At 37.8% G+C, this 20867-nt stretch overlaps 3 protein-coding genes across 4 annotated transcripts; 2 read left to right on the top strand and 1 right to left on the bottom strand.

Moving 5' to 3' along the window:
- Window positions 1-4177: 4177 nt before the first annotated feature.
- Window positions 4178-6884, top strand: LOC113508093. The gene is made up of 2 exons (XM_026891064.1): window positions 4178-4499; window positions 5436-6884. Exons 1-2 carry the CDS (start codon window positions 4308-4310, stop codon window positions 6132-6134), a joined length of 891 nt encoding a protein of 296 aa, XP_026746865.1. The 5' UTR covers window positions 4178-4307; the 3' UTR covers window positions 6135-6884.
- A 26-nt stretch (window positions 6885-6910) lies between these two features.
- LOC113508092 (beta-1,4-N-acetylgalactosaminyltransferase bre-4-like) lies at window positions 6911-11722 on the bottom strand. 2 transcript variants are annotated; one of them, XM_026891063.1, is made up of 5 exons: window positions 11552-11722; window positions 10871-10967; window positions 10014-10424; window positions 9257-9613; window positions 6911-8853 (listed from the first exon to the last, which is right to left on the bottom strand). In XM_026891063.1, exons 2-5 carry the CDS (start codon window positions 10894-10896, stop codon window positions 8667-8669), a joined length of 981 nt encoding a protein of 326 aa, XP_026746864.1. In that variant the 5' UTR covers window positions 10897-10967; window positions 11552-11722; the 3' UTR covers window positions 6911-8666. The 2 variants fall into 2 exon arrangements, with proteins under 2 accessions (XP_026746864.1, XP_026746863.1); XM_026891062.1 differs by having other exon boundaries at window positions 11439-11722.
- A 622-nt stretch (window positions 11723-12344) lies between these two features.
- On the top strand, window positions 12345-19896 carry LOC113508089. Its single transcript, XM_026891055.1, has 9 exons — window positions 12345-13006; window positions 13135-13283; window positions 14628-14776; window positions 16107-16255; window positions 16602-16767; window positions 17382-17645; window positions 18206-19278; window positions 19382-19493; window positions 19751-19896. The coding sequence occupies exons 1-9, from the start codon at window positions 12690-12692 to the stop codon at window positions 19754-19756; spliced, it is 2385 nt and encodes a 794-aa protein (XP_026746856.1). The 5' UTR covers window positions 12345-12689; the 3' UTR covers window positions 19757-19896.
- Window positions 19897-20867: the final 971 nt, after the last annotated feature.

Here is a 20867-nt window from a genome sequence, read left to right on the forward strand (position 1 = left end):
ACAACTTGAATTTTGCTAGATCTATCTTCTCTCCTGATGAAATGCACTGCAGTATCACAGCAATTCTTCGAATTAAACTGACGTCTAATCCTGTAATACGTGCAGTCGTTTCGGGATTGGTAAAAAACCGTCTAGCAGTATTGCCAGTATTTGTGTTACCACTACCCTGTTTGACTACATCCAATAACAAACCTGTTTCGCTCCGAAAATTTTCCTGAATCAGTTTTTTCCTTTCCTTCACTTTTTGCTTCATGTCGTCACCTTTTGCTTGCCATGACTTTATGTCTAGTCTATAGGCAATGTGCAATAAGCATTCCATGGACCGAATCCAAGCATGCAACGAACTTAAACCGTATTTGTATAGGTCCTCGTTCACTACTTTACCTCTTACTTCTTTAAGATTATTCATCTCGGTCGGACGAGCTTTGCATAAATCACACACGGCAGCCGATGTTTCTGATATGTAAGAGTGCACTTTACCATCAATCATCGTCAACATCAAGCTTTGCGTGACAATGGAATTACCGCAGTCTGTTGTGTTTAGGTTTGCAATTTCGGATTCAAACGCAGCCATTTCATTTTTCACGTTCGCTTCTGTCTCTTTCATGAATTTAAAAGAAATTGGACGGCAGTATTCGGTGGACGACGGCCGATCGTTCTGCCATACGACATCTCCACTTGAAATTTTTGTCAGTTTTAAAGGCACAAGGCTTGCCATAAATATGGTTGACAAATCTTGCACACTTGTTGTGGTTCTTTGTTGGTATATGCTCTGGCTAGAAGCTCCGTCAAAACCCCACTTGCTATGCAACATGAGTTGCTCACCACTATTAAAACTACAATTAAGCGATTCCATCAGCCGTTGAACTGTAATATCAAGGAGTGCCTGCAGTCGTATTTTCGCAGAATTTTCGGTTACAGTTATATCTTCTTTATTTGGGTAGCATTTTTTCTTCTCCTTCAACAACATATAATAACTTGGGTATTTCGTAAGCCCTTCTTTCAAACTGAAATCTCTTAAAGTGATATAGCGCCACTTAGATAAACGCATGGTAATGTAGAGAGCGAGGGCTTTCTGTGGAGAAATTTCACGGGCCGAAGTGCTCTGTCCAGTTTGAACCATATTTAAGACCTTGGAGACTTCTTGAGGATTTTCCAGTAAATATTTCATTATACTAGCTACATCACTTTTACCTACTGACTTGAGGGCGCATTCGGTCGCATATAAAAGCTCATCTGGATTTTTATCACGACTGTCTTCAGTTCGTCTTCTTTTCTGTCGATTAGACAAATCTTCAAAAGATTTACGAGGACTCTTAAAAGTTGAAGTTGAGGTATCTGATGTAGATGTACTGATGGTCTCCTCTACCAAGGGTTCAGCTTGTTCAGTAGTTATGTTCTCTTTGACGCAATCTGGCCACTTGATATCAGAACTTAACCACTCTGAATTTTTTCTCATGAAGTTATCGACATTTCTCTTGGATTTGGTCCAACGGACGTTTATCCTATAACAAAACCGATGGCACCAGTTCTTCAATTCCTTCTCAGCACTTTCACATAATTGCATATTACTGCTAGACTTAACAGTAATGAACAAATAATTATAATCACGAATATCATTATGGTTGCGTAGAGCAACATAAAGATCTAGATGTGTAGAAAAACCACGAAAAGACATAATGACAATGCTCGGAAGAGATTGAAATTATAACTGACTTATTTTCATTAAAACCGTACTTACATTCATTTAGAAGACCTGAACTCATTAGGTGCAACGTGTTAATGATCTCACAGGTGCAAATCACAGGCCGGCTTATTAGCAATTAACTAATTGATGCTATTGTTTGCTAATTACCTGTGTTCTTACCGACAATAATCCGTTTTTATTGCTACTTTCTATTATTATTGATGTTTTCGTCCAATTCGATACCTTGGTTGTTATTGTCAAAATTATTACTGTCAGCGATTATTAATGCACGCATTTTACATGAACAGCTACTTTCGTACCTTATCTTCTCTTCCTATTTCCATTATCTACTTATATCAACTTGGATCAGGTCATATTACGTCAAACACTCGTATTAGGGCTCAATTTTTATTTTTATATTTATTTTGGTCATATCTCAAAAAGTGCACGATTCGCGCACCATGTGTCTTTGAAGAAAATGTAGCATTTAATCAGCAGAAACAAGTAATGGTAACGGCACAACGAAACAAGACGGGAATCGCGAGATACAGACGTTTTTGTGTTGTTCTCCATAGTGAATAAACACTTTTTTTCGATTTACTCCTAAACTATAAGCCCAATCAAAAAAAATGAATCAGTAGTATTTGTTGTAATTTATTAAAGGAATACGATGGCATACTTTATATTTTTAAATTCGACAGTTTTTGTTTTAAGAATCCTATGTCCAACCTCTTGTATGGGGACGAACCACTGTGCGCCGCCGATGCAGTGTTTTTGTAGGTTTCTTGCGTTGACATCAAAATGGCGGAAAGGTGGACATCCGATCAAAATATAAAGTTTGTGGAGCTATACAAGAATCAAACGAACTTATGGAATTGTTTGGATCCTAATTACAAGAAACCGACCCCTCAAACTATCGCCCTATTGCCCTCTTACCCACAGCCTCAAAAGTATTCGAGAAAGTGATGTGTAATCGCGTTTATTCTTTTTGTGAAAAATATAAAATTTTTAATGAATCCCAAAATGGTTTCCGGAAAAATCACTCTACAGTTCTAGCAGTATATAATTTTATCCAGGAAACTATTAACATAATCGATAGGAAACAATACGCTGTTGGTATGTTGCTAGACATGACAAAAGCTTACGATAAAGTACAATTCGATATTCTACTTAATAAGCTACAAGGAATAGGTATCCGCGGAAAATCTTACCAATGGTTCAAATCATATTTGGAAAATAGAGAACACCAAGTCGAAATAGAATTTTACAACGAACATACAAAAGAAATACAACACGTTCGGTCGGATAGCAAGCAAATTAACGCCTCAATACCCCAAGGGAGTGTAATTGGATGCCTCTTATTTATTATCTATATAAATGACCTCCCTTCGATCATAAATGAGTCATGTGTTTTGTTTGCCGACGATATCTCAGTACTAACTTCTTGTCAAGACAATACTAACCTCACTAAAAAGCTTACAAGTATACTCGACAAAATAGTAACTTGGATGACAGAACACAACCTAGAGTTAAATTTTAATAAAACTAAAATTATGTCCTTCTATCCACATCAGAAAAGTCCTTTAGAAATAAAATTTAATTACAATAATGCTGAAATAGAAACTGTTAAAGAATTCAACCTACTCGGCTTATCTATAGATACAAATATAACTGGAAATCACATATTAAAAAGATCAGGTCAAAGTTATCAAAATTCGCCTATGCCCTCCGTGAAATTAAAAAAGCAACAAATCTCTCTACTGCTCTGGTTACGTATTATGCCTATGCAAACGCATGGTTAAACTACGGCGTTATACTATGGGGTAATAGTACAGACGCATCCACACTTTTCATACTACAAAAACGACTTATTAGAATATTAGCTAACATAGAAAACACAGACAGCTGCAAACCCTTTTTTAAAGAACATAAAATTCTAACCCTTCCCTCCATATATATCTTAGAAATATGCAAATTCGTTAGACATAATCAAAAACTCTTCACTACACGCGAACACATACAAACTAACTATACACTGCGACACAAAAACAGGCTAAACCTACCAGGGTCTAAGCTGACAATACACTCTACAAGTACTTTAGTAATGTCAGTCAAAATATACAATAAATTACCAGATAAAATTAAAAATGAACAAAAATGTAACATATTTATAAACAATTTAAAACAATTCCTCATCCAAAAATGTTATTATAGTATAAAAGAATATTTAAGTGATAAAGTAAATAATTAAAACAGAAATAAATAAATAGTGTTAATTTATATAGAATAATAATAAAATATATTTATAATTTAAATTCATAGAAATGTAGATATTAATACCAAAACCAAATGTAGATAAGAATTGTAGAAATACTTTACCTATATTATTATTAATTTGTAAAACTGAAAATGTTATTAATAGCCCTCCTCCAAATTCTTATTTTTGTTATGCCCGACAGGGCCCACAATGCTCCAAAACTAATGTATCTTGTGTACCTACCACCTAAGTTCACATTGTGGAATGCAATAAATTTATTGAGTATTGAGTATTGAAAAAAAGAACAGAGATTTGCGTAAAGCGTCGTTAGAACACATCCGCTTGGAATGCAATTTACAAAACATGAATGAAGTTACAAAAAAAATCAAAAATTTACGCTCAACGTATAACCAGGAGTTATTGAAAATTGAAAAGAGCAAAAAAAGTGGATCTGGAACTGATGAGATCTATAAACCATCTATCAAATGGTTCGATTCTATGGATTATATTATGAAAATAATTAATCTTAAAGAAAAGGAAACATCAAGTAATTTGGTAAGTATTTTATTACAAATTATAATTACAAAGGCACAAGGCACATTCCAAACCAGTCAGGGTCCACGAAATTTACTATACTTTATTTTTCTCTTCCCTTTTATATTCTAATTACTACTAGGTAATTATAATTACCTAATCATATAATTTTGCCATGCAACTGCTCCGTCGTCATTGAAATAATTTTTATATTTATCACGCATTTTCTCTGCTATTAATTTCGATCTATTATTAATTCTCGAGCGACGAATACTCGGTAATTCATTAATTTCGGACCTCCACTGGCCCTGAATGATTTGAAAGTTTATGATGTCTTCATAATCTGTAGTTCCTGGTGGTGTATAAGTATTTGATGCAGTAGTACGTAACCAGTTGTGTAATGTACAAGCACATAAGACGATCTTTATTGTAGTTTCCTCTGTAACTTGAATTGGCTTTCCCAAAACACGAAAACGAGATGCTAGAATGCCGAACCCATTCTCCACAATCCTTCTTGCTCTGCTCAACCTATAATTAAAAATCTTTTCTGCGGTAGTCAATGTATTTTTGTAGGGCTTTAGTAAATACGGTTTTAAAGGGAAGGCATCATCTCCAACTAGAATACCATTTTCAGGCAACAATAAATTGTTTTCTAGATAAGGATACAAAGAGCAGTTTTGGAATACCCCACCATCTGCGTTACGACCATATGAGCCTATATCTACATATCTGAAAGTATAATCGTGATCCACAACAGCCATGAGCACTATACTATTTGTTCCTTTGTAGTTATAATATTCACTGCCACAATTTGGTGGTGCTTGAATTGTTATATGCTTCCCATCGATAGAGCCACAACAATTAGGGAAATTCCACCTCGAAGCGAATCCTATTTGGATATCTTGCCATTCTTCCACATTCGGTATCTGAAAAATAAAAGAGTAATGTTAATTTCAGGAACCATATCATCCATCAACGTCAGGAAGCAACGTCGCATCAGCGTCAGGAAGCGAGGAGGCCACGAATAACGTGGACCTTGATGCTAGTGACAATAGCAACAAAGCTGCTCATATAAAAGTGGTAAAGCCACCAAAAACTGTAAAGTTAAAGACGAAATTATCATCAGAACGGTCTGACATTCAAGCAGCCGTAAATGAACTCAAAGAACTAAATAGTAGTTTAGTAAACGTGTCTGCCCCGATTACAAGAGAATTAGAAGATGAATGTGATGTTATTGGAAGACATGTAGCACTGCAGCTGAAACAGTTATCTTCGATTGATAGAATTGATGCGACAGATGAAATACAGGCGATACTCTCTAGATACCGTAAGAGAGCCCTCTGTGGTAGAATTGTGTACACACCTTCTAATTACAGTTCCGAATGTACGCCATCACCACAGCCTACAGTAAATTATGAAATGTCTGCACTCTCTATGCAAGTGGAACAATCTTCACAATCTATACTCCATAATGAATGTACGCTATCACCACAGCCTGTATCCTACCAGGTTGTAGAGGTCGCTACTGAAGCTAATCAACCTGTTGAACCTACAACATCTGCATTCTCTGCGCCACTGCTGGATCAATTTGAATCTATACCCCAATCTAATGATGTACTTGCTGCAGCAATATCAATCTGTAATATTAAAAAATAACGAAGTAAGCTATGTAGTACTGTAGTTATTAAGTATTAATATGTAAAGTTCACGTTTAATATGTACAAAAACTTTACAAAACCATTGTGAATTTGATTATGAATAAAAAAAATACTTACTTTGATATAATCTTTTAGACTTTCATTGATAGCAGCACACACTTCTGGTATTATTTTAATGATGGATGCTTTTGAAACTCTGAAAAATACCGACAATAGTCTATACGATATCCCAGAAGAAAGGTATACTAGGGTTATTTCCAACTTCACCCTCGCAGGTATCGCATCCCTCATTAGTGTATCATCACGTTGAATTTTTGGAGCAATCAAATTTAAAAGTATTTCCACTTGTTCCGTTGTCAATCTCATAACCGCTTTATATTCTCGGGGATCTTCATCATATAGCTCTTTAAATATTGAATTCGTTGCCCCTTTTCTTTGCAGCCAAGTCCTGACCCAAACACTTCTCTTCTTCTTCTTTTTTTGTATAGCTCTTTCAATTTCAACACAAAGTATTTTCGTAACTGCTTTTATAGTGGTATGCACTGTGATTAAACGTGTATTTTGCGACAACATTGCACGAGACATGATACAGACGAACTATGCGAGTACACTGGTGCAGTAGCTGTCTTCCTGCGACGCCAGCAGTTCGCATAGTGTGACCGAGCGAGGCGAGTCGAGCTACTGTCATACGAGTACACATGCACAGTAGCTGTCTACTGTCATATCAGCTGCTCGCACTGTGTAACCTATCCTTAAGTCTAGATGAGTTTCCCCTTTGGAATGCTATTTGTGTTGTGCAGGTAAAGCTTATTGTAGAAATTTGACTTTGTAATGAGGACGCGACGGGACAAACGATAACCAAACAAATTTTAATAACTTTATTACAAAAAATCCTGAATGAGTGAAGATCTAAATACTTGGGCACCTATTCTAAAAGTGTCAACTAAACCAGCTTTTGTTGTTCTTATCTATTATAACTTATTTTTTAATACAGGCAGTCAAAGGAATTAGGCTAATGCCAAAATTAATGACTGAAAGACGCTAACATTACGTTTCATAATGTTGCAGTATAAGCGTATGGTTCAAGTAAACTAAATACGAAAGTATCACATGAAGAAATAAATAAACTAAAACTGTGTATTTAATACTCACTAACCTAGAAAATGCTGCAATGCTATCTCATGTGTAATATCAATCTACTGTAAAACATAACACCTAAAATGTGTGGTATTCACAACCTATCATAATATCTATATGAGGATAAATGGGCCGCCGTTGTTGTATGGTCTAATTACATTATTATCCTTTACCTACTGTTACAGCTATTGTTAGTTGTTATTAAGTACTAATTTAATCGGAACCGTGAGGATAACACGAATAATTATACAAATTAGGTAACAATTAAATCATCTAATGTTATAAAGTAAGTAAATGTATTCATACTTTGATCTGACTCGCGTTTAAAATTATGCCTACGCAGCTACGCAATTTGTTTTGATTTGTGTTCCCGAAAAATAACGAAAATAAATTGTGGTTTTCGTGAATTAGGAAAATTTGGAATTACAGCTGTATCACATATTTACTGTTTTTTATTATTCGTGTTAGGCGGTGCGACTGTAATTTTTTTGTCTATCCAGTACTTAGTACAAATAGATACTTGTGCCCGACTTCAACATAATATCGAACTAAAAAGCAATCAAATAAAATAAGGAACCTGTTCCGCGAAAGCCTCAGTCAATAAATATCTGCCTTAAATTATTAACCTAAAGTAAAACCAGGGCCCCGATTCCACTATTTGCAATGAATGAATGGAAATTGTATTAAAATGACACTATTCATATTCTCCTGAGCGTTTTCTTATTGAAAATTTGGAAATTCATTGTATTGACAGCGAGTGTTCTTTCACGTACTGAATTTCCAATTGTTGTGTTGGGAAAATGCTTAACAATATAATAATATATTCATTCATCGGCCATTGTTAGCACCTAGCGGAATTGGGGCCCAGTTCTATTCAATGACACACGCCATACTCATTTAAAACCTAAAAAAAAATACGTTCCCTGATAAAGCAGGGACAACGATAATTAAAAAATAAAGCAATATAGTAAGATAAATATTATTTTGAATATACCTATGTTATAACTCTCCTCAGTATTTAACTACACACAATAGGCACCAACAGTCCAATACGTGCTTCCAACATTACACGGTTACCATACACATAGTGTAATAAAATTGTTGTATAATATTGAAGTATTACAAATTGACTATTAAACCCGCTAACTGTACCAGAAGTAATAAATTTCATCTGGTATGACAATTGCTACCATAGCAAATATAATATGATTGTCGTACCATTTTCATGATGCGGGTTAAAAGGGAACCCAAAATTTTACAACATCAACATTTTTGAATCAAATTAATAGAAAGGCATTTTTTTTCTAATGTCAGAATATTTTCATACAAAAATACCTATGGAATATTATCGAAAATGTATGTAAGTATACTTTGGTGTCATAAACGTCGTCCACTATAACATGACTCCGATCAGCGTGAACAGTCGGTGGTTCTTGACGTGCGTGTTGTGGTAGGGCAGCGAGCTGAGCCCGTCCTTGTCGCCGAGGCGCCGGTTCTCCGACAGGATGCGCTTGCGCTGCGTGTTCTTGGGCTCCTGCCGGTGCACCAGCATCGTGTAGCGGGACATCTCGCGGGGGAACCTGCGCCGAGACATTACAACCATGAGATATCACTTAATCGACTATAGACTGGTGAAACTAGTTATAGCAGAATCAATTTAGTATTGACCTATGTACTTAATATATTAAGAAGATAACCAAGACTAAGATATTTTGCAATAACGAAATGTTAACAAAGTCTTAGATTTGATGATATAGAAAACCGGTCGAGTGCGACTCTCGACATTGAGGGTCCCATACAAATAGGTTTAAGAAATATAATATTTGACTGTCACCTAAACCTTAATAAACAAGTTATGAGTGTTGCGATACTTGCGATTAAAAATCGAGGTTAAGCAACGGCTTAACCTCAATTTTATTTTATTTTTGCCTAGCAATACAATCAAGTTGTATTTGAAATGTATTGTACATAAATAGAGATTACCTCACTATGTCTAACTTATGGGCACTAAGTCTTGCGGAGAAGTCGTCATCCTCTCCGCCCCAGGCCTCAAACCGGTTGGAGAAGCCGTCCACCGCCACGTACTGGTCGGCCGTGATGGCCAGCACGCCGCCCACCAGGTAGTCGTAGGGCAGCACGAAGCGGAACTTGTCGATGGACGCGCTCATGTGGCGCGGCAGCGCGGCGCAGGCGTACAGGTTGGCGGCGTCCAGCGGCAGCAGGTCCACGTCGTGCAGGACCAGGCACGGGAACTTGTCGCGGATGGCCTGCTTGGCGCCGATGTTGTACAGCACGCCCTTGTTCCACAGCTTCTCATCCTGCTGCTCTATGAGGTATATCCTAAAAAATACATTTATTGATGTTATTTTCATTTAAATAATATGTTTGGTGTTATTCTCATCTCTTGCAATTTTTTTTTACTTGTCTCCCCTCTATTTGATGACTCTGGACATGTATATTATTATTTAATTGATTTGAACTAACTAATTAGCTCAAAGTTAAGACAACAATAAAAATTAAGGCTCAAACACATTAAAAATTTCAACCAAATAAGTTCTACTGTCCCAAAAATATATGTGGCGCCAATGTCACATGGTGACTTAATTCGTATTTGTCACCATGTAGAGTAAATTAATTATGTTTTGGTTATCTTTTTTTTCCAATTGATACATTGGTTTTCAATTAGATAAGTTTTTAAAAAACAAATGTATTACTAAGATAACAAATCGAAATTACTTACTTATAGTGTATGTTCTGGTTTCTTAGAAAATTATGCATGTAAGGTAAGAAAATATCCAACTGGCTTTGTCTATTTCTATATGTCACCAATATGGCAACACTAAATTTTGGATTGCAGTGTGCAGGCACATAGCTGCCATTCACTAAGTCTTTTGCTGAGAAATCATCAAACCTCTTTGGTACCTCCCAATTGAGCAAAGTTGTTGGGTTATTTAGTATTTTGTCATATGTACAGTCAGGCTTGTTCTTCTGTAGCACCAGGTTAGGTGTGGTTTGCTTGAACAGTTGTGTCTCAAGTACCTCTGCCGGTAGGTGAGGGTAGTTGTACAAGCCATATGTGATTATGAAGTGAATGAATGCTTTGACACATAGTATAAAAAATATACATGTGATAACACGAAGCTGTAGAATTCTGAAAATTAAACATGTATTTTTGTACACACAATAACCCAAGTGCTTAGTAGTAAAAAAAATTGGTACAAGCTTTGTACATTCATCCACATGGTTATGAAGGCAGAATATTTTAAAACCAGTTTAATACTACGGTTGAGAGTAATCATGGAATGCTGAAAACTTATAAAATAAATAACAATTCCCATAAAAATGTAACAGTGTACAACCTTAACTGATTGGCATATAATGTGATGTTGATTTTATTTTTTTAAGAACATTTTAAGACGATCAATTTCAGCATACATGCAATATTCTTCCTGTTTCTGTAACATTTTTCCTGAGATTGCAGCTTTATATTGGTAAACACATTTTTAAATATTGTTTATTAGTTTTAGAGTGTATTTGTTACATACAAAAATTATAAAAATCTAATATTCCTTCTTTATAATATGCGTGTAGACTAACCTGTTCTTGAGCGAGCATTTAGGCATTATATTAACTGGAACAGAGTACACCACTTAGTCACTGAAACCTGCCCATTCCAAGCTCAACAGCTTAATACCTGAACAAAAAAATAACAGATGAAGTAATTTGTGGTTGATTCAAACGAACATCATCATGACTGCCTCAAATTAGCCCCTGCAGAGTTTAAGCCTTTCTTTTCCTTCAATTACAATAAGTAGTAGTACAAAGTAGTCAATAGGGATAACTACACATTAACAGCATAACTCTGCAGCAGTTACTGGTCATATCTAATGTGACTTCTCTTTTAAAATAGATAACATGCATGAACAAATAATATAGAAATAGTTTAGGCAATGCTCATTATTACTGGGAAATAATTAGCTAGTTATCTTTGTTGAGGGGACTTGGAGTACGACGAAATGGCGATTAAACGGATATTATATAGTATATCGCGACGTTGAGACAAATTAATTGCATATCTAGGAATCTAACAATTACTAGAAAACCACTTGAAAATTTACACTTTCGTCAAATTTTTAATTACTCAGTTTACAATGTTAAAACCTACCCCATTTGTCGAGTGAAAGGTACGTTTTTGCCTCAGTTTTAAACAACGATAACGATTTATAAGTTATAATGAGTTAAGATACTTTCCGGCAAATTGTGAGATATTTTTCTTACGTTTTTTCATTACATTTAAGATATCGACATACAATGTTACAGCACTAATTACAATATTAAATCATTATTGTGTATAAATGGAAAGATCTTTAAACAATTGCCATCCAGGAAGTTTATCTTCAGATTTATTAAAAACAGCTGGTATCTTTGACATAATTATACTGACAGCGAATCCATTTTTTTTCAATTCATCCTGTCTTAGCTACAACAAGCAGATTAGCACATAGGTTTTTAAGCGACTGTACGTAGCGTTGATTCATGAAGCTGTCAAAATTTTTGTGTTAAAATGATAATATATTTAACGTCTTCATTAAAGTTACTGCGCATTCGAAAATGGAAATAATAAATTTTAATACAAAGGAATAATTAGATAACATAAAACACAGGAGTATATTGTGTTATCAACTGTGTTCCAAATACCTCATTAGTTATCATATTTAGGGCATAATAGTCCCACCGAAGTCTATTATACAAAAATTCCATGCACAGCTTATTTTAATAGCATTTCAGGTTTAAATTCTTTTAATGAGTAAAGCATTTTTAAATAAATAACTTTTAACGGTAGGGTAAGCTCTGTCTGCCTTCCTTTTCTTCTCATGCAACAACAGCAACTTAAGTTATTGCTTCTGTCGAGTGTACCGAGAGTTTCACGGTTATTTTTCATGTTATTGGGAAGGAGGACGATATAGGGAAATCTATCTTTATTACTGCTTGATATAATCTAATTTCTATTAATTTCTTTTCAAGTTACTTAATAAGAAATAATAGCGCGATCAAAGACCTAATACAAAATATGTTTATTTATGCTACTATGGGTGCAATACACTTATTGCAATGTTTAAATGTTTACGCCCTTGATAAATGCCCTAGTTTCTGCAGCAGATACTCGTTTAAATAGCCGGTGCACATCGCTTTATTATCAGTTACTCGATTAGACAAAATTCGTATCACTCGCCCTAGCTGATTGCCTTCATCAAATTGACTGACAGTACGTAGAACGACACTAGTTGTCAAGTTGAATACTTACGAGCAGGACGTAAACAAACAACATTATTGATAAAATACAATAACTTGTTTGCTAGAATCAGTGCATATTTTAATACACCTTTGAGTGTGTTTTATATCAACTTTTTCAAATATGCCGAGAAAAAGATCACTGAAGCCGGCGAAAGTAGACCCACTAACCTGCAAACCTTTAGATAGTTACAGTGAAATATTGTTATTTCTGGAGAATCCACCACCTTGGAGGACTTTGTGCCAGGAGCTGAGACCACATAGCGAATACTTTATACGAAACATAGAAATAAATAGAAATAGCAATTATCAATCGCTTGAAACGCCGGAAACTTTTTGTCACTTCAATCCGGATGCGGAAGAGCCTAACCGCTATCATGGAAAGAAATTGCGCAAGACGATGGTCTGCCATGACCTGGCAAACGGGTATCACGATGATAGGTAATATTTAACTTATATTCATATTGACCAAACATATTATTATACTCAAATACAAGTAAATTATCTTTTTTTGTTCCTTTTGGGACATCAGTTTATTGTCCAAAGTGATGGAGATATTTTTCTTTCAGTATGATAGATGGAACAGGAAATCATGAAGCATACACATTTTACAACTGGGCTGGAATAGACATATTTTGTTACTTTAGTCATCATTTAATCACGATACCTCCGCTGGGCTGGATAAATGTTGGACATGCACATGGTGTTAAAGTAATTGGTAAGTGATAACTACTTACTTAATTAGTTTAGAGGCTAGGACCAAGTAAAGTAAAATGAAATACATATACATAGTTAGCTAAATGGAGGCTAAGACTGCTCCACTACTACTACGTAATTGCTGTTTCAGCCAAACTTTTGTAAAAAAAATAACGTTAATTGTTATGTGCCGAAGTAAATTGTAATCTGGTGCTAATTTTGTGTAGCACAAAACATATTCAATGACAGCTAATTTACTAATTAGGCTACTTTGGTTAGTGCAAGTAAAATGAGTGCAAGCGTAAAAGAACTAAAGGTTAGTTGTGGCCAATACTACATAGTTGTTTAGCTGCATTTGTAAAATTCCGTTGACAGCAAGTATGGAGAAACAAACAAACAACAAAAAAACACTGCAAGTATCTCCAATGATAAAATGCTAAACACAACCTGTCATTTCATGTTTAGAACTGGCAAGCTGCGAATAGGGGTAAGTTATATGCCCGCTCTAAACTTAGACTGCGGATGGCGCGCGATGGCCGAAAGGGCGCGAACGCTAAGTGTGGAGCCGTTTCGCACATTTTCGCTGTATTGCGCTTTGTTCCCTAATTTTTGTTGGTGTTTGTTCCGCGTCAAACCGCGAAGCGAGAACGCGACGTGAACATGTTTGACTCCACACTCGCAGTCCGCGACGGTCAGTTTTGTTTAAAGGATAGTTGTCATCCATCACCTTCGTTTTCTCCACCGATTCTTCTCTTGAGTTTCGTTTTTAATATGTACAAAATTATATTAAGCTAACGCGTACATTGTTAGGCACGCAGCAACAGCTACTATGATATGATAATTCCGCTAACCATTGCGAGTGTAGTCATCGTAAATTTGCGGCAACTTGGCGCTGCGAAATCGCGCCGTAATCCGCGGACTAAGTGTAGAGCTGTTTATATCGCATATGGAAGCAGTTTTCTATTCATTTAACTAAGCAGAGTATCACTTACACTAATTTGTTACAGTTCACGCGAGTTTTGTACTAATCAATAAGCACGCGCAATTATCGAAGTGTAAATTAGGCATTGGATTACCGCTACTCTTCTTCGTCTTTAATATCGACAAGAGTTAAATTGTTACATTTTCGCTTCGAAGCCAAGTCGTCTATAATACACCAATGTTAAAGGCCGATTTAACGAGTATCTATCATGAACCACGTCTAGCATATGTATTAGCTTAAATTATTCAATGTTAACGTATTTTCAATCAACGTTCAGCAATATCTAATTATCTACAATAATAAGTTAGATGAAATCATAGTCATGATGAAAATGCTTGATAGATTAATATTATAAACGTGTGTAACTTGGACCGTTTGCACCAGGCACCGTTATCACGGAGTGGGCTGAGGGGATCACGTTCTGGGACCAAGTGCTGGACTCGGAGCTAGAGTACCACAACCTGGCGAGCGCGCTGGTTGCTATCGCTAAAACACTTAAGTTCGATGGCTGGCTCCTTAACGTCGAGAATAAGGTTTTGTTTTTTTTTTATATAATTTCGGTTTTTGTTTATTGATAAGTGTACAGTAATTGGGTAATTGGTTAAGTCAGTGGCGTTAATATTACAAATATGAAACGATCATGACTTAATCGTTTTCCTGACCACTAGAATAGGGTATTGAAATGTTTTTTATCGGTCAGTAGGAAAGTGCATGCCTTTAATAATGATAATGTGGACTCAGAGTGACTTAGGCACCTTGGATACGACAATTCGCACACTGCTTGCCGCAAATCGACGGCGACTCCCACGGTCTTCTGTAATGAGGTTATATCAGGCTAGGTTGGTATGTAACCTCAGGAAGTGCATCCTCAGTGGGCACTGGATAAGGACTTCACACCGCTTTATCTTTTGCAAAACGGGCGCTATTCATGTGGCACAATTCGGACATGTCGGTGTCCCTGTGAGTCTTTGAAGCATATAGTTTTGGGATGTTCTGGTCTTGCTAACGGTGATGCACAGACATAACAAGGTGCAGTAATAATAAGTAGTTCGCGAATATGGTCATGTCATGTTGGGATTGACGTATCATAACTTGCAGGAGTAGCTTTGTTATTGATCGGTATCAGTATCAGACAGTGATTGCTAGTATCAACATCCCCTTCCGAAACTCGTCAGTTATTGTTCCGATAGACGTCACTGCAAATGGCTTTATGATGTTTTTGCTGCTATGCTAAATATTTGTTGCTGCTATAAAAATATAATGTTGTTTTTGGGGGTGGCATACCCTAAGGGTTGAAAGACAACTCAATGTGCTCCGCTATCTGTCCATCTGTCAACCACCAGGCTCGCAAAACCATGATAGATATTACTGTTAGATAGGCTTTTGCTGCCGTACAATTATAAAAAAACATAAAAGTGGAGGTTTTCGCAAATATGATTTCCTTCGGCCTATTTTTAAGGAATCGTAGTGTCGCTCGTCGGACTCCTATTTCAATGGTTTTTCATGTAACTGTAACATGTAAAAGTATCCTCTCGTCCTAATAATATTATAAACGCGAAAATTTCCATGTATGGATGTTTGTTCGTCTTTCATGCAAAAAACGAATTTAGACGAAATTTGGTTTCGTCTAAATTTACCAGGATTAACACGGTGGTCATTCTCGCTTTGAAGCGGGCGGGCCCGCGGGCAACACTTAGTTATTTATATGTTCTTGTTTATTAAATCTAAAACCTTTTTCGTATTGCACCAGTAGCCTCTTTACCAGATTATTCGTATAGTATAGCCTTGCTCCAAGTGGAAAGCGTGTTGCAATTCGTGTACTTTAAAGTAGAAATGCCCCGGCTAAGACCCCGTGGTGTGCAGATCGCGAACCCGGAAGTGCTGCTGGACTTCGTGCGCTACTTCCACTCGCTGCTGCACCAAGAGCTGCCGCACGCCGTGCTGGTGTGGTACGACAGCGTCACCATACAGGGCAACCTCAACTGGCAGAACGGCCTCAACGAGAGGAACAAGTCAGTCTATTTTAAATGTACCTCTATCAGCTTTTACGACTTTCATCTTTGGGTGTACTGTACATTTGTCTTCTATAGTGTATGCTTTTTACTCTCTTTTTGCTGATTAGCGACCGATCTGATCATTTATCAACAGGTTTTCATTGTTTTTAGTTTGATAATAATTGAGTTAATAATATGATGTGTTAATTCGCTCACCTGTTGAAGTTATTTCTCGGATACCAGACTGCACCGACGGCGTCTGCCGCCACCTATTAAGCGTAAGCGAAAGCGACACGGCGCTACGGTAGGGGTCTTTAGGCAAGTTGTTAATAGCTAATTGTATCTGAGCTGGTGGTGGCCGCAGGGCATTCTTCGACGCGTGCGACGGGTTCTTCACGAACTACTCGTGGACGGTGGCGGACGTGGCGTCCAGCGCGGAGGCGGCGGAGCAGCGCGTCACCGACCTCTACATCGGCATCGACGTCTGGGGACGGAACTTCTATGGCGGGGGACAGTTCAACACGCAAGAGGTACCCTCAAACTAATGTTAATCAGAAATCATTAATCTTTATTTGCTTCAATATAGTCATGACTACACACGTAACTTAGTTGTAGAAGTTGAATGTGGTTCCGGATGAATACAAGTATTAGTTATTCAATGCCGAAATACACGGGAAATGTATTATAACTTAAATTTATAATAACATCTTACATAACTTATATACACTTCCATTTCTTTCGGTCCCCGTCATAGAGAACTAAAAGATGGATGCTAAGACAGTTCTTCAGTCGATTTATCTTCTCGAAGAATTTCCACAGATGAATAGTACTTGCATTCAAGATAAGTTATCCTTGATATCATTTCTGTTGCACATTTATCATGTGTTTTCGTATTTTTATTGCATTTCAAAAGGTAGGTTATCTATAGTTCTATGACTGATAAGTAAACAGATACATCTCGAGTGATTAGATATTTACATGTCATTGATTTATCATCGATGATTTCAACTACCTGCTCTTCACAATAAGAACGTACTCATGCTTCAAAGCATTATCTGCGGACCTAGGCATATGTGTGAAACCTGAGCACGTGTCTGATGAGCGCGCCCAGTGAGTAGGTTATGTAGTAGGATGCTTGTTGTAGGCCATCCGCGTGGCGCACCAGGCAGGCTGCTCGCTGGCCATCTTCGCGCCGGCGTGGTCGTTCGAGGCGCAGACCTCGGACAAGTCTGACAACAACTACGTGACTAAGGCCGATACCCTGGACAGCTTTGGGCAGTCCATGCTCCGAGACAGGGCTCTCTGGGGCAGCTTTTGGCCCTTCTTAAATACCCGCTTGCCTTGTCAAATGCCTTTCCAAACATCCTTCTGTAGGGGAATGGGAAAAAAACGACGACTTTACGGAGAGGTAAGACATTAATGAGATCAAGTCAAATAAATATAAATTACGTGTCAAGTTGTTTGTCCGCGATGGGCTTTTAGAGTACTTTTCCGATTTCAATCAAATTTGGACACCGTGTGCAGGTTGATCCAACTTGAAAGATAGGATAGCTTCCATCTTAATTTATAGTGGCAATTTTATTTTCTTACAATTTTTTTATCTAAAACCTACCCTCCTACTTACCACGCGGACGAAGTCGCTGGCAACAGCTAGCAAAATATACAAATTACTATCACTGTAGATAACTACATAGACAAATGTTAAGTACTAGCAATTCGGAGGGCGTTATGTTACAGTATTATCCCGGAAAACTCACAAGTAACGTGGCTTTTTACTGGGAAAACAATTTTCAAATTCGTTTCCTCCAACAACGTTATAAACTCACGTACTATACTTCTTTATAAGACTAGGAGAGACACTGATTCAGTTTTTCTTACAATTTGATAATAATATATTTATTAAAATAATATTATTGTACAGGATATATGCAAATTGCTATTAAGTGATATCGAAATGTTTGTTGCAAGACACTGAGCCCCATGCCGTGGTTCAACCTACGCCACCAGCAGTACCAGCCCAACGCGGCGCATGGCCCGCACGGCTACATCCTCTCCACTGCTGACAGGATCATTAAGCGCAGCCTGCACTCCAAGGATAAGAAGGGTATCATCAAAGAGCAGAGCGAGTTCCACACCATGCGGCAGGAGCTGCTCGCGATCCAGAAAGAAGAGATGATGTCCAACGAGAGCGAGAGGGAGGAAGACGAGGACACGGCGGACAGCGCGCACGAGGCCGAAGTCGACACTCGACCACCTGTTAAGAATAAAATGAAGGATGCTCTATTAAATTTGTTCAAACAAAAGCCTATTAAAATAACTGGCGATGAGGAGCCGCACAAAGTTACTAAGTTACCTGATAAAGTAGATGCACCCAGTGAACCTGTCCCGCATCGCGTAACACATATTAAAGAGACACACGGCGAAGATGCTAAATCTGTTCAAAGCGCTGGAGAGAGAAAAATAGAAATAAAATATGAGAAATTAGGGGAGTCGCTGGCCGGGCCCAGCAACAGCTTCACGGACCACTGGCACGGGACCTCCATGCAGCAAATGTCGGTGAACCTGCGGCTCGGGCACACGTCCGAGAAGACGCGCTACTGCCTGGCGCGGGTTCCGCAGGAGCGCGAGTGCCTCGAGCTGTTCCTGGACGACAGCTTCATCGGCGGCAGCTGCCTCAAGATCAACCCCTCCGACAAGCTGGACTCCGAACACCGCTTCACCAGGCTCTTCTACTGCGACTTCAAGTGCGAGGACACGCTCGTGTTCTGCGTGGTCACCAAGGTGCTGTCGCAGTACATGGACCAGACGCTCAACGTGAACCTGTACATGCGCAACGCCTCGGACGAGAGCCTGACCGTGGTGCTGACGGGCCGCAACGTGGCGCAGACCGCCAAGCTGGACGCCAGCTCCAGCGGCGTCAAGTACGTGTACCCGCTCAACATGGCCTCCGAACAGGTCTTCCAAGAGCTGCGCACCTACCTGCTCATCAACGAGCCCGGCTTCTACGTACCCGTAGAGAACGATTACGACTGGGAAGTCAGGTACGCATCTGCTTTCTAAAACTAGAGCAGTTCCAATTGTCTCTTCCAAAAATACATTGACTCAGTCAGTTCAAGTCAGTTCAAGTTGTTCCGGTGTGCGCAGGTACTACCAGGTGCGCATCCCGGGGTCGCGCCTGATGTCCATCAACCTGCGCACCGGCTTGCCGCAGGGGGGGATCCTCTTCGGCCACTTCGGTATCTGCCACAGAATTCAAGTAAGCACAATATTCAGTTTATCAATAAATCGCACAATTGTCCAAAAGCGATTGAGTGAATGTTTTCACAGTTCATGTATGTATGTTTGTTTGTGTTTTTTTTAATTTATTAAAAAAAAGAAACGATTTTTTAATAAAAATATGTTTCTAAATAAATTTTATTTGAAGAAAGATACTGCTCGGTCCCCTTACGCTTCACAGTTTCAAAATGCACATGATACCATAGTTTAACTAATAGTTTGTATGTTTTTTTACAGACTTAACGTAGTGTTGTGATGCGGCGGTCTCCTGCAGTCTCCTGCGAGAACACTTATAACCATTATTTATAGTTAGCAAACATTAAACTTTATTATGTACCATATTTTATAATTATGTCATACAAATATAAATAAATATTTTATTACTTAACTCGTAGTTATTGGTTAATCTCTGTTATAATATCTATTTTTTCCCCTACGCATTTTTTGTGGAGAGAATTTACTATGTGTATTAAATGAAAGTTCTCAAAAAACAGATTGCCGCGCTGTTTAGCCCGGCTGTGTACCGTTTTGTAGCACTGATAGCCCAGTGCTATGACCGTTACGTTAGAAGTCGGGTTGTACTTCAATCATACAAAAAAGGGGAAGAAGCTAAATGGTAACACTTATCCTAAAACTGCCCTGGGAAAAATGTGGACGGTGAATTCTCTATAATCGAATCCAAATGTTTCCGAGACATGATTTCTCATAAAGTAGAGTAAGCTGTATGCTCCAAAATATGCACAAGTACGCGTGTATACGTCACTGCAACCATAATGCGGGTTGCAATAATGTCTACAAGTATTCCAAATGATACAGGGTGTCTCAATGAGAATACTCTTTTTTGTCCTGCCATAAAACCCACGTTCTTTTGTGAGTTGTGTGCCTAGTTAATAAAGATGACATTTTTTGATTATTCATGGAATAAAATATAAGGTAAATGCACTGGCTTTTATTACCTTTTATTCTGAATATGATGCGGGTTTATTCGCGTGTTGCATTTGGGCTTTGACTACAGAAATGATTTCTCATTTTTCGCATATATTCAGGTAAATACGTTGGTTGCCACACCCTACGAAAGGTTGCTGCCTCTAATCGTTCTAAGCCTAAAATATTAAATAAACATTACATTTTTAGGTTTTACTTGTGTGGCCGGCGCGTGGACTCACGCAATTAACGAAAGAAGGTACATTCAAATTTTGCCGCCTTAGGCCTTGCTTGGCCTTGGGAAATCCGCCCTTGCATTAACCCGAGATTCTAAAACTTAGATAAGTATAAACATGAATGGTTTGTTTGATGCTGTACAAGAGCTGCTAAAAAAATCACACATTGTCCAAAAATACGCACCGAGCATTTA

This window comes from Trichoplusia ni, unplaced genomic scaffold (genome assembly GCF_003590095.1).
Source record: "Trichoplusia ni isolate ovarian cell line Hi5 unplaced genomic scaffold, tn1 tig00003798, whole genome shotgun sequence".
Taxonomy (NCBI): domain Eukaryota; kingdom Metazoa; phylum Arthropoda; class Insecta; order Lepidoptera; family Noctuidae; genus Trichoplusia; species Trichoplusia ni.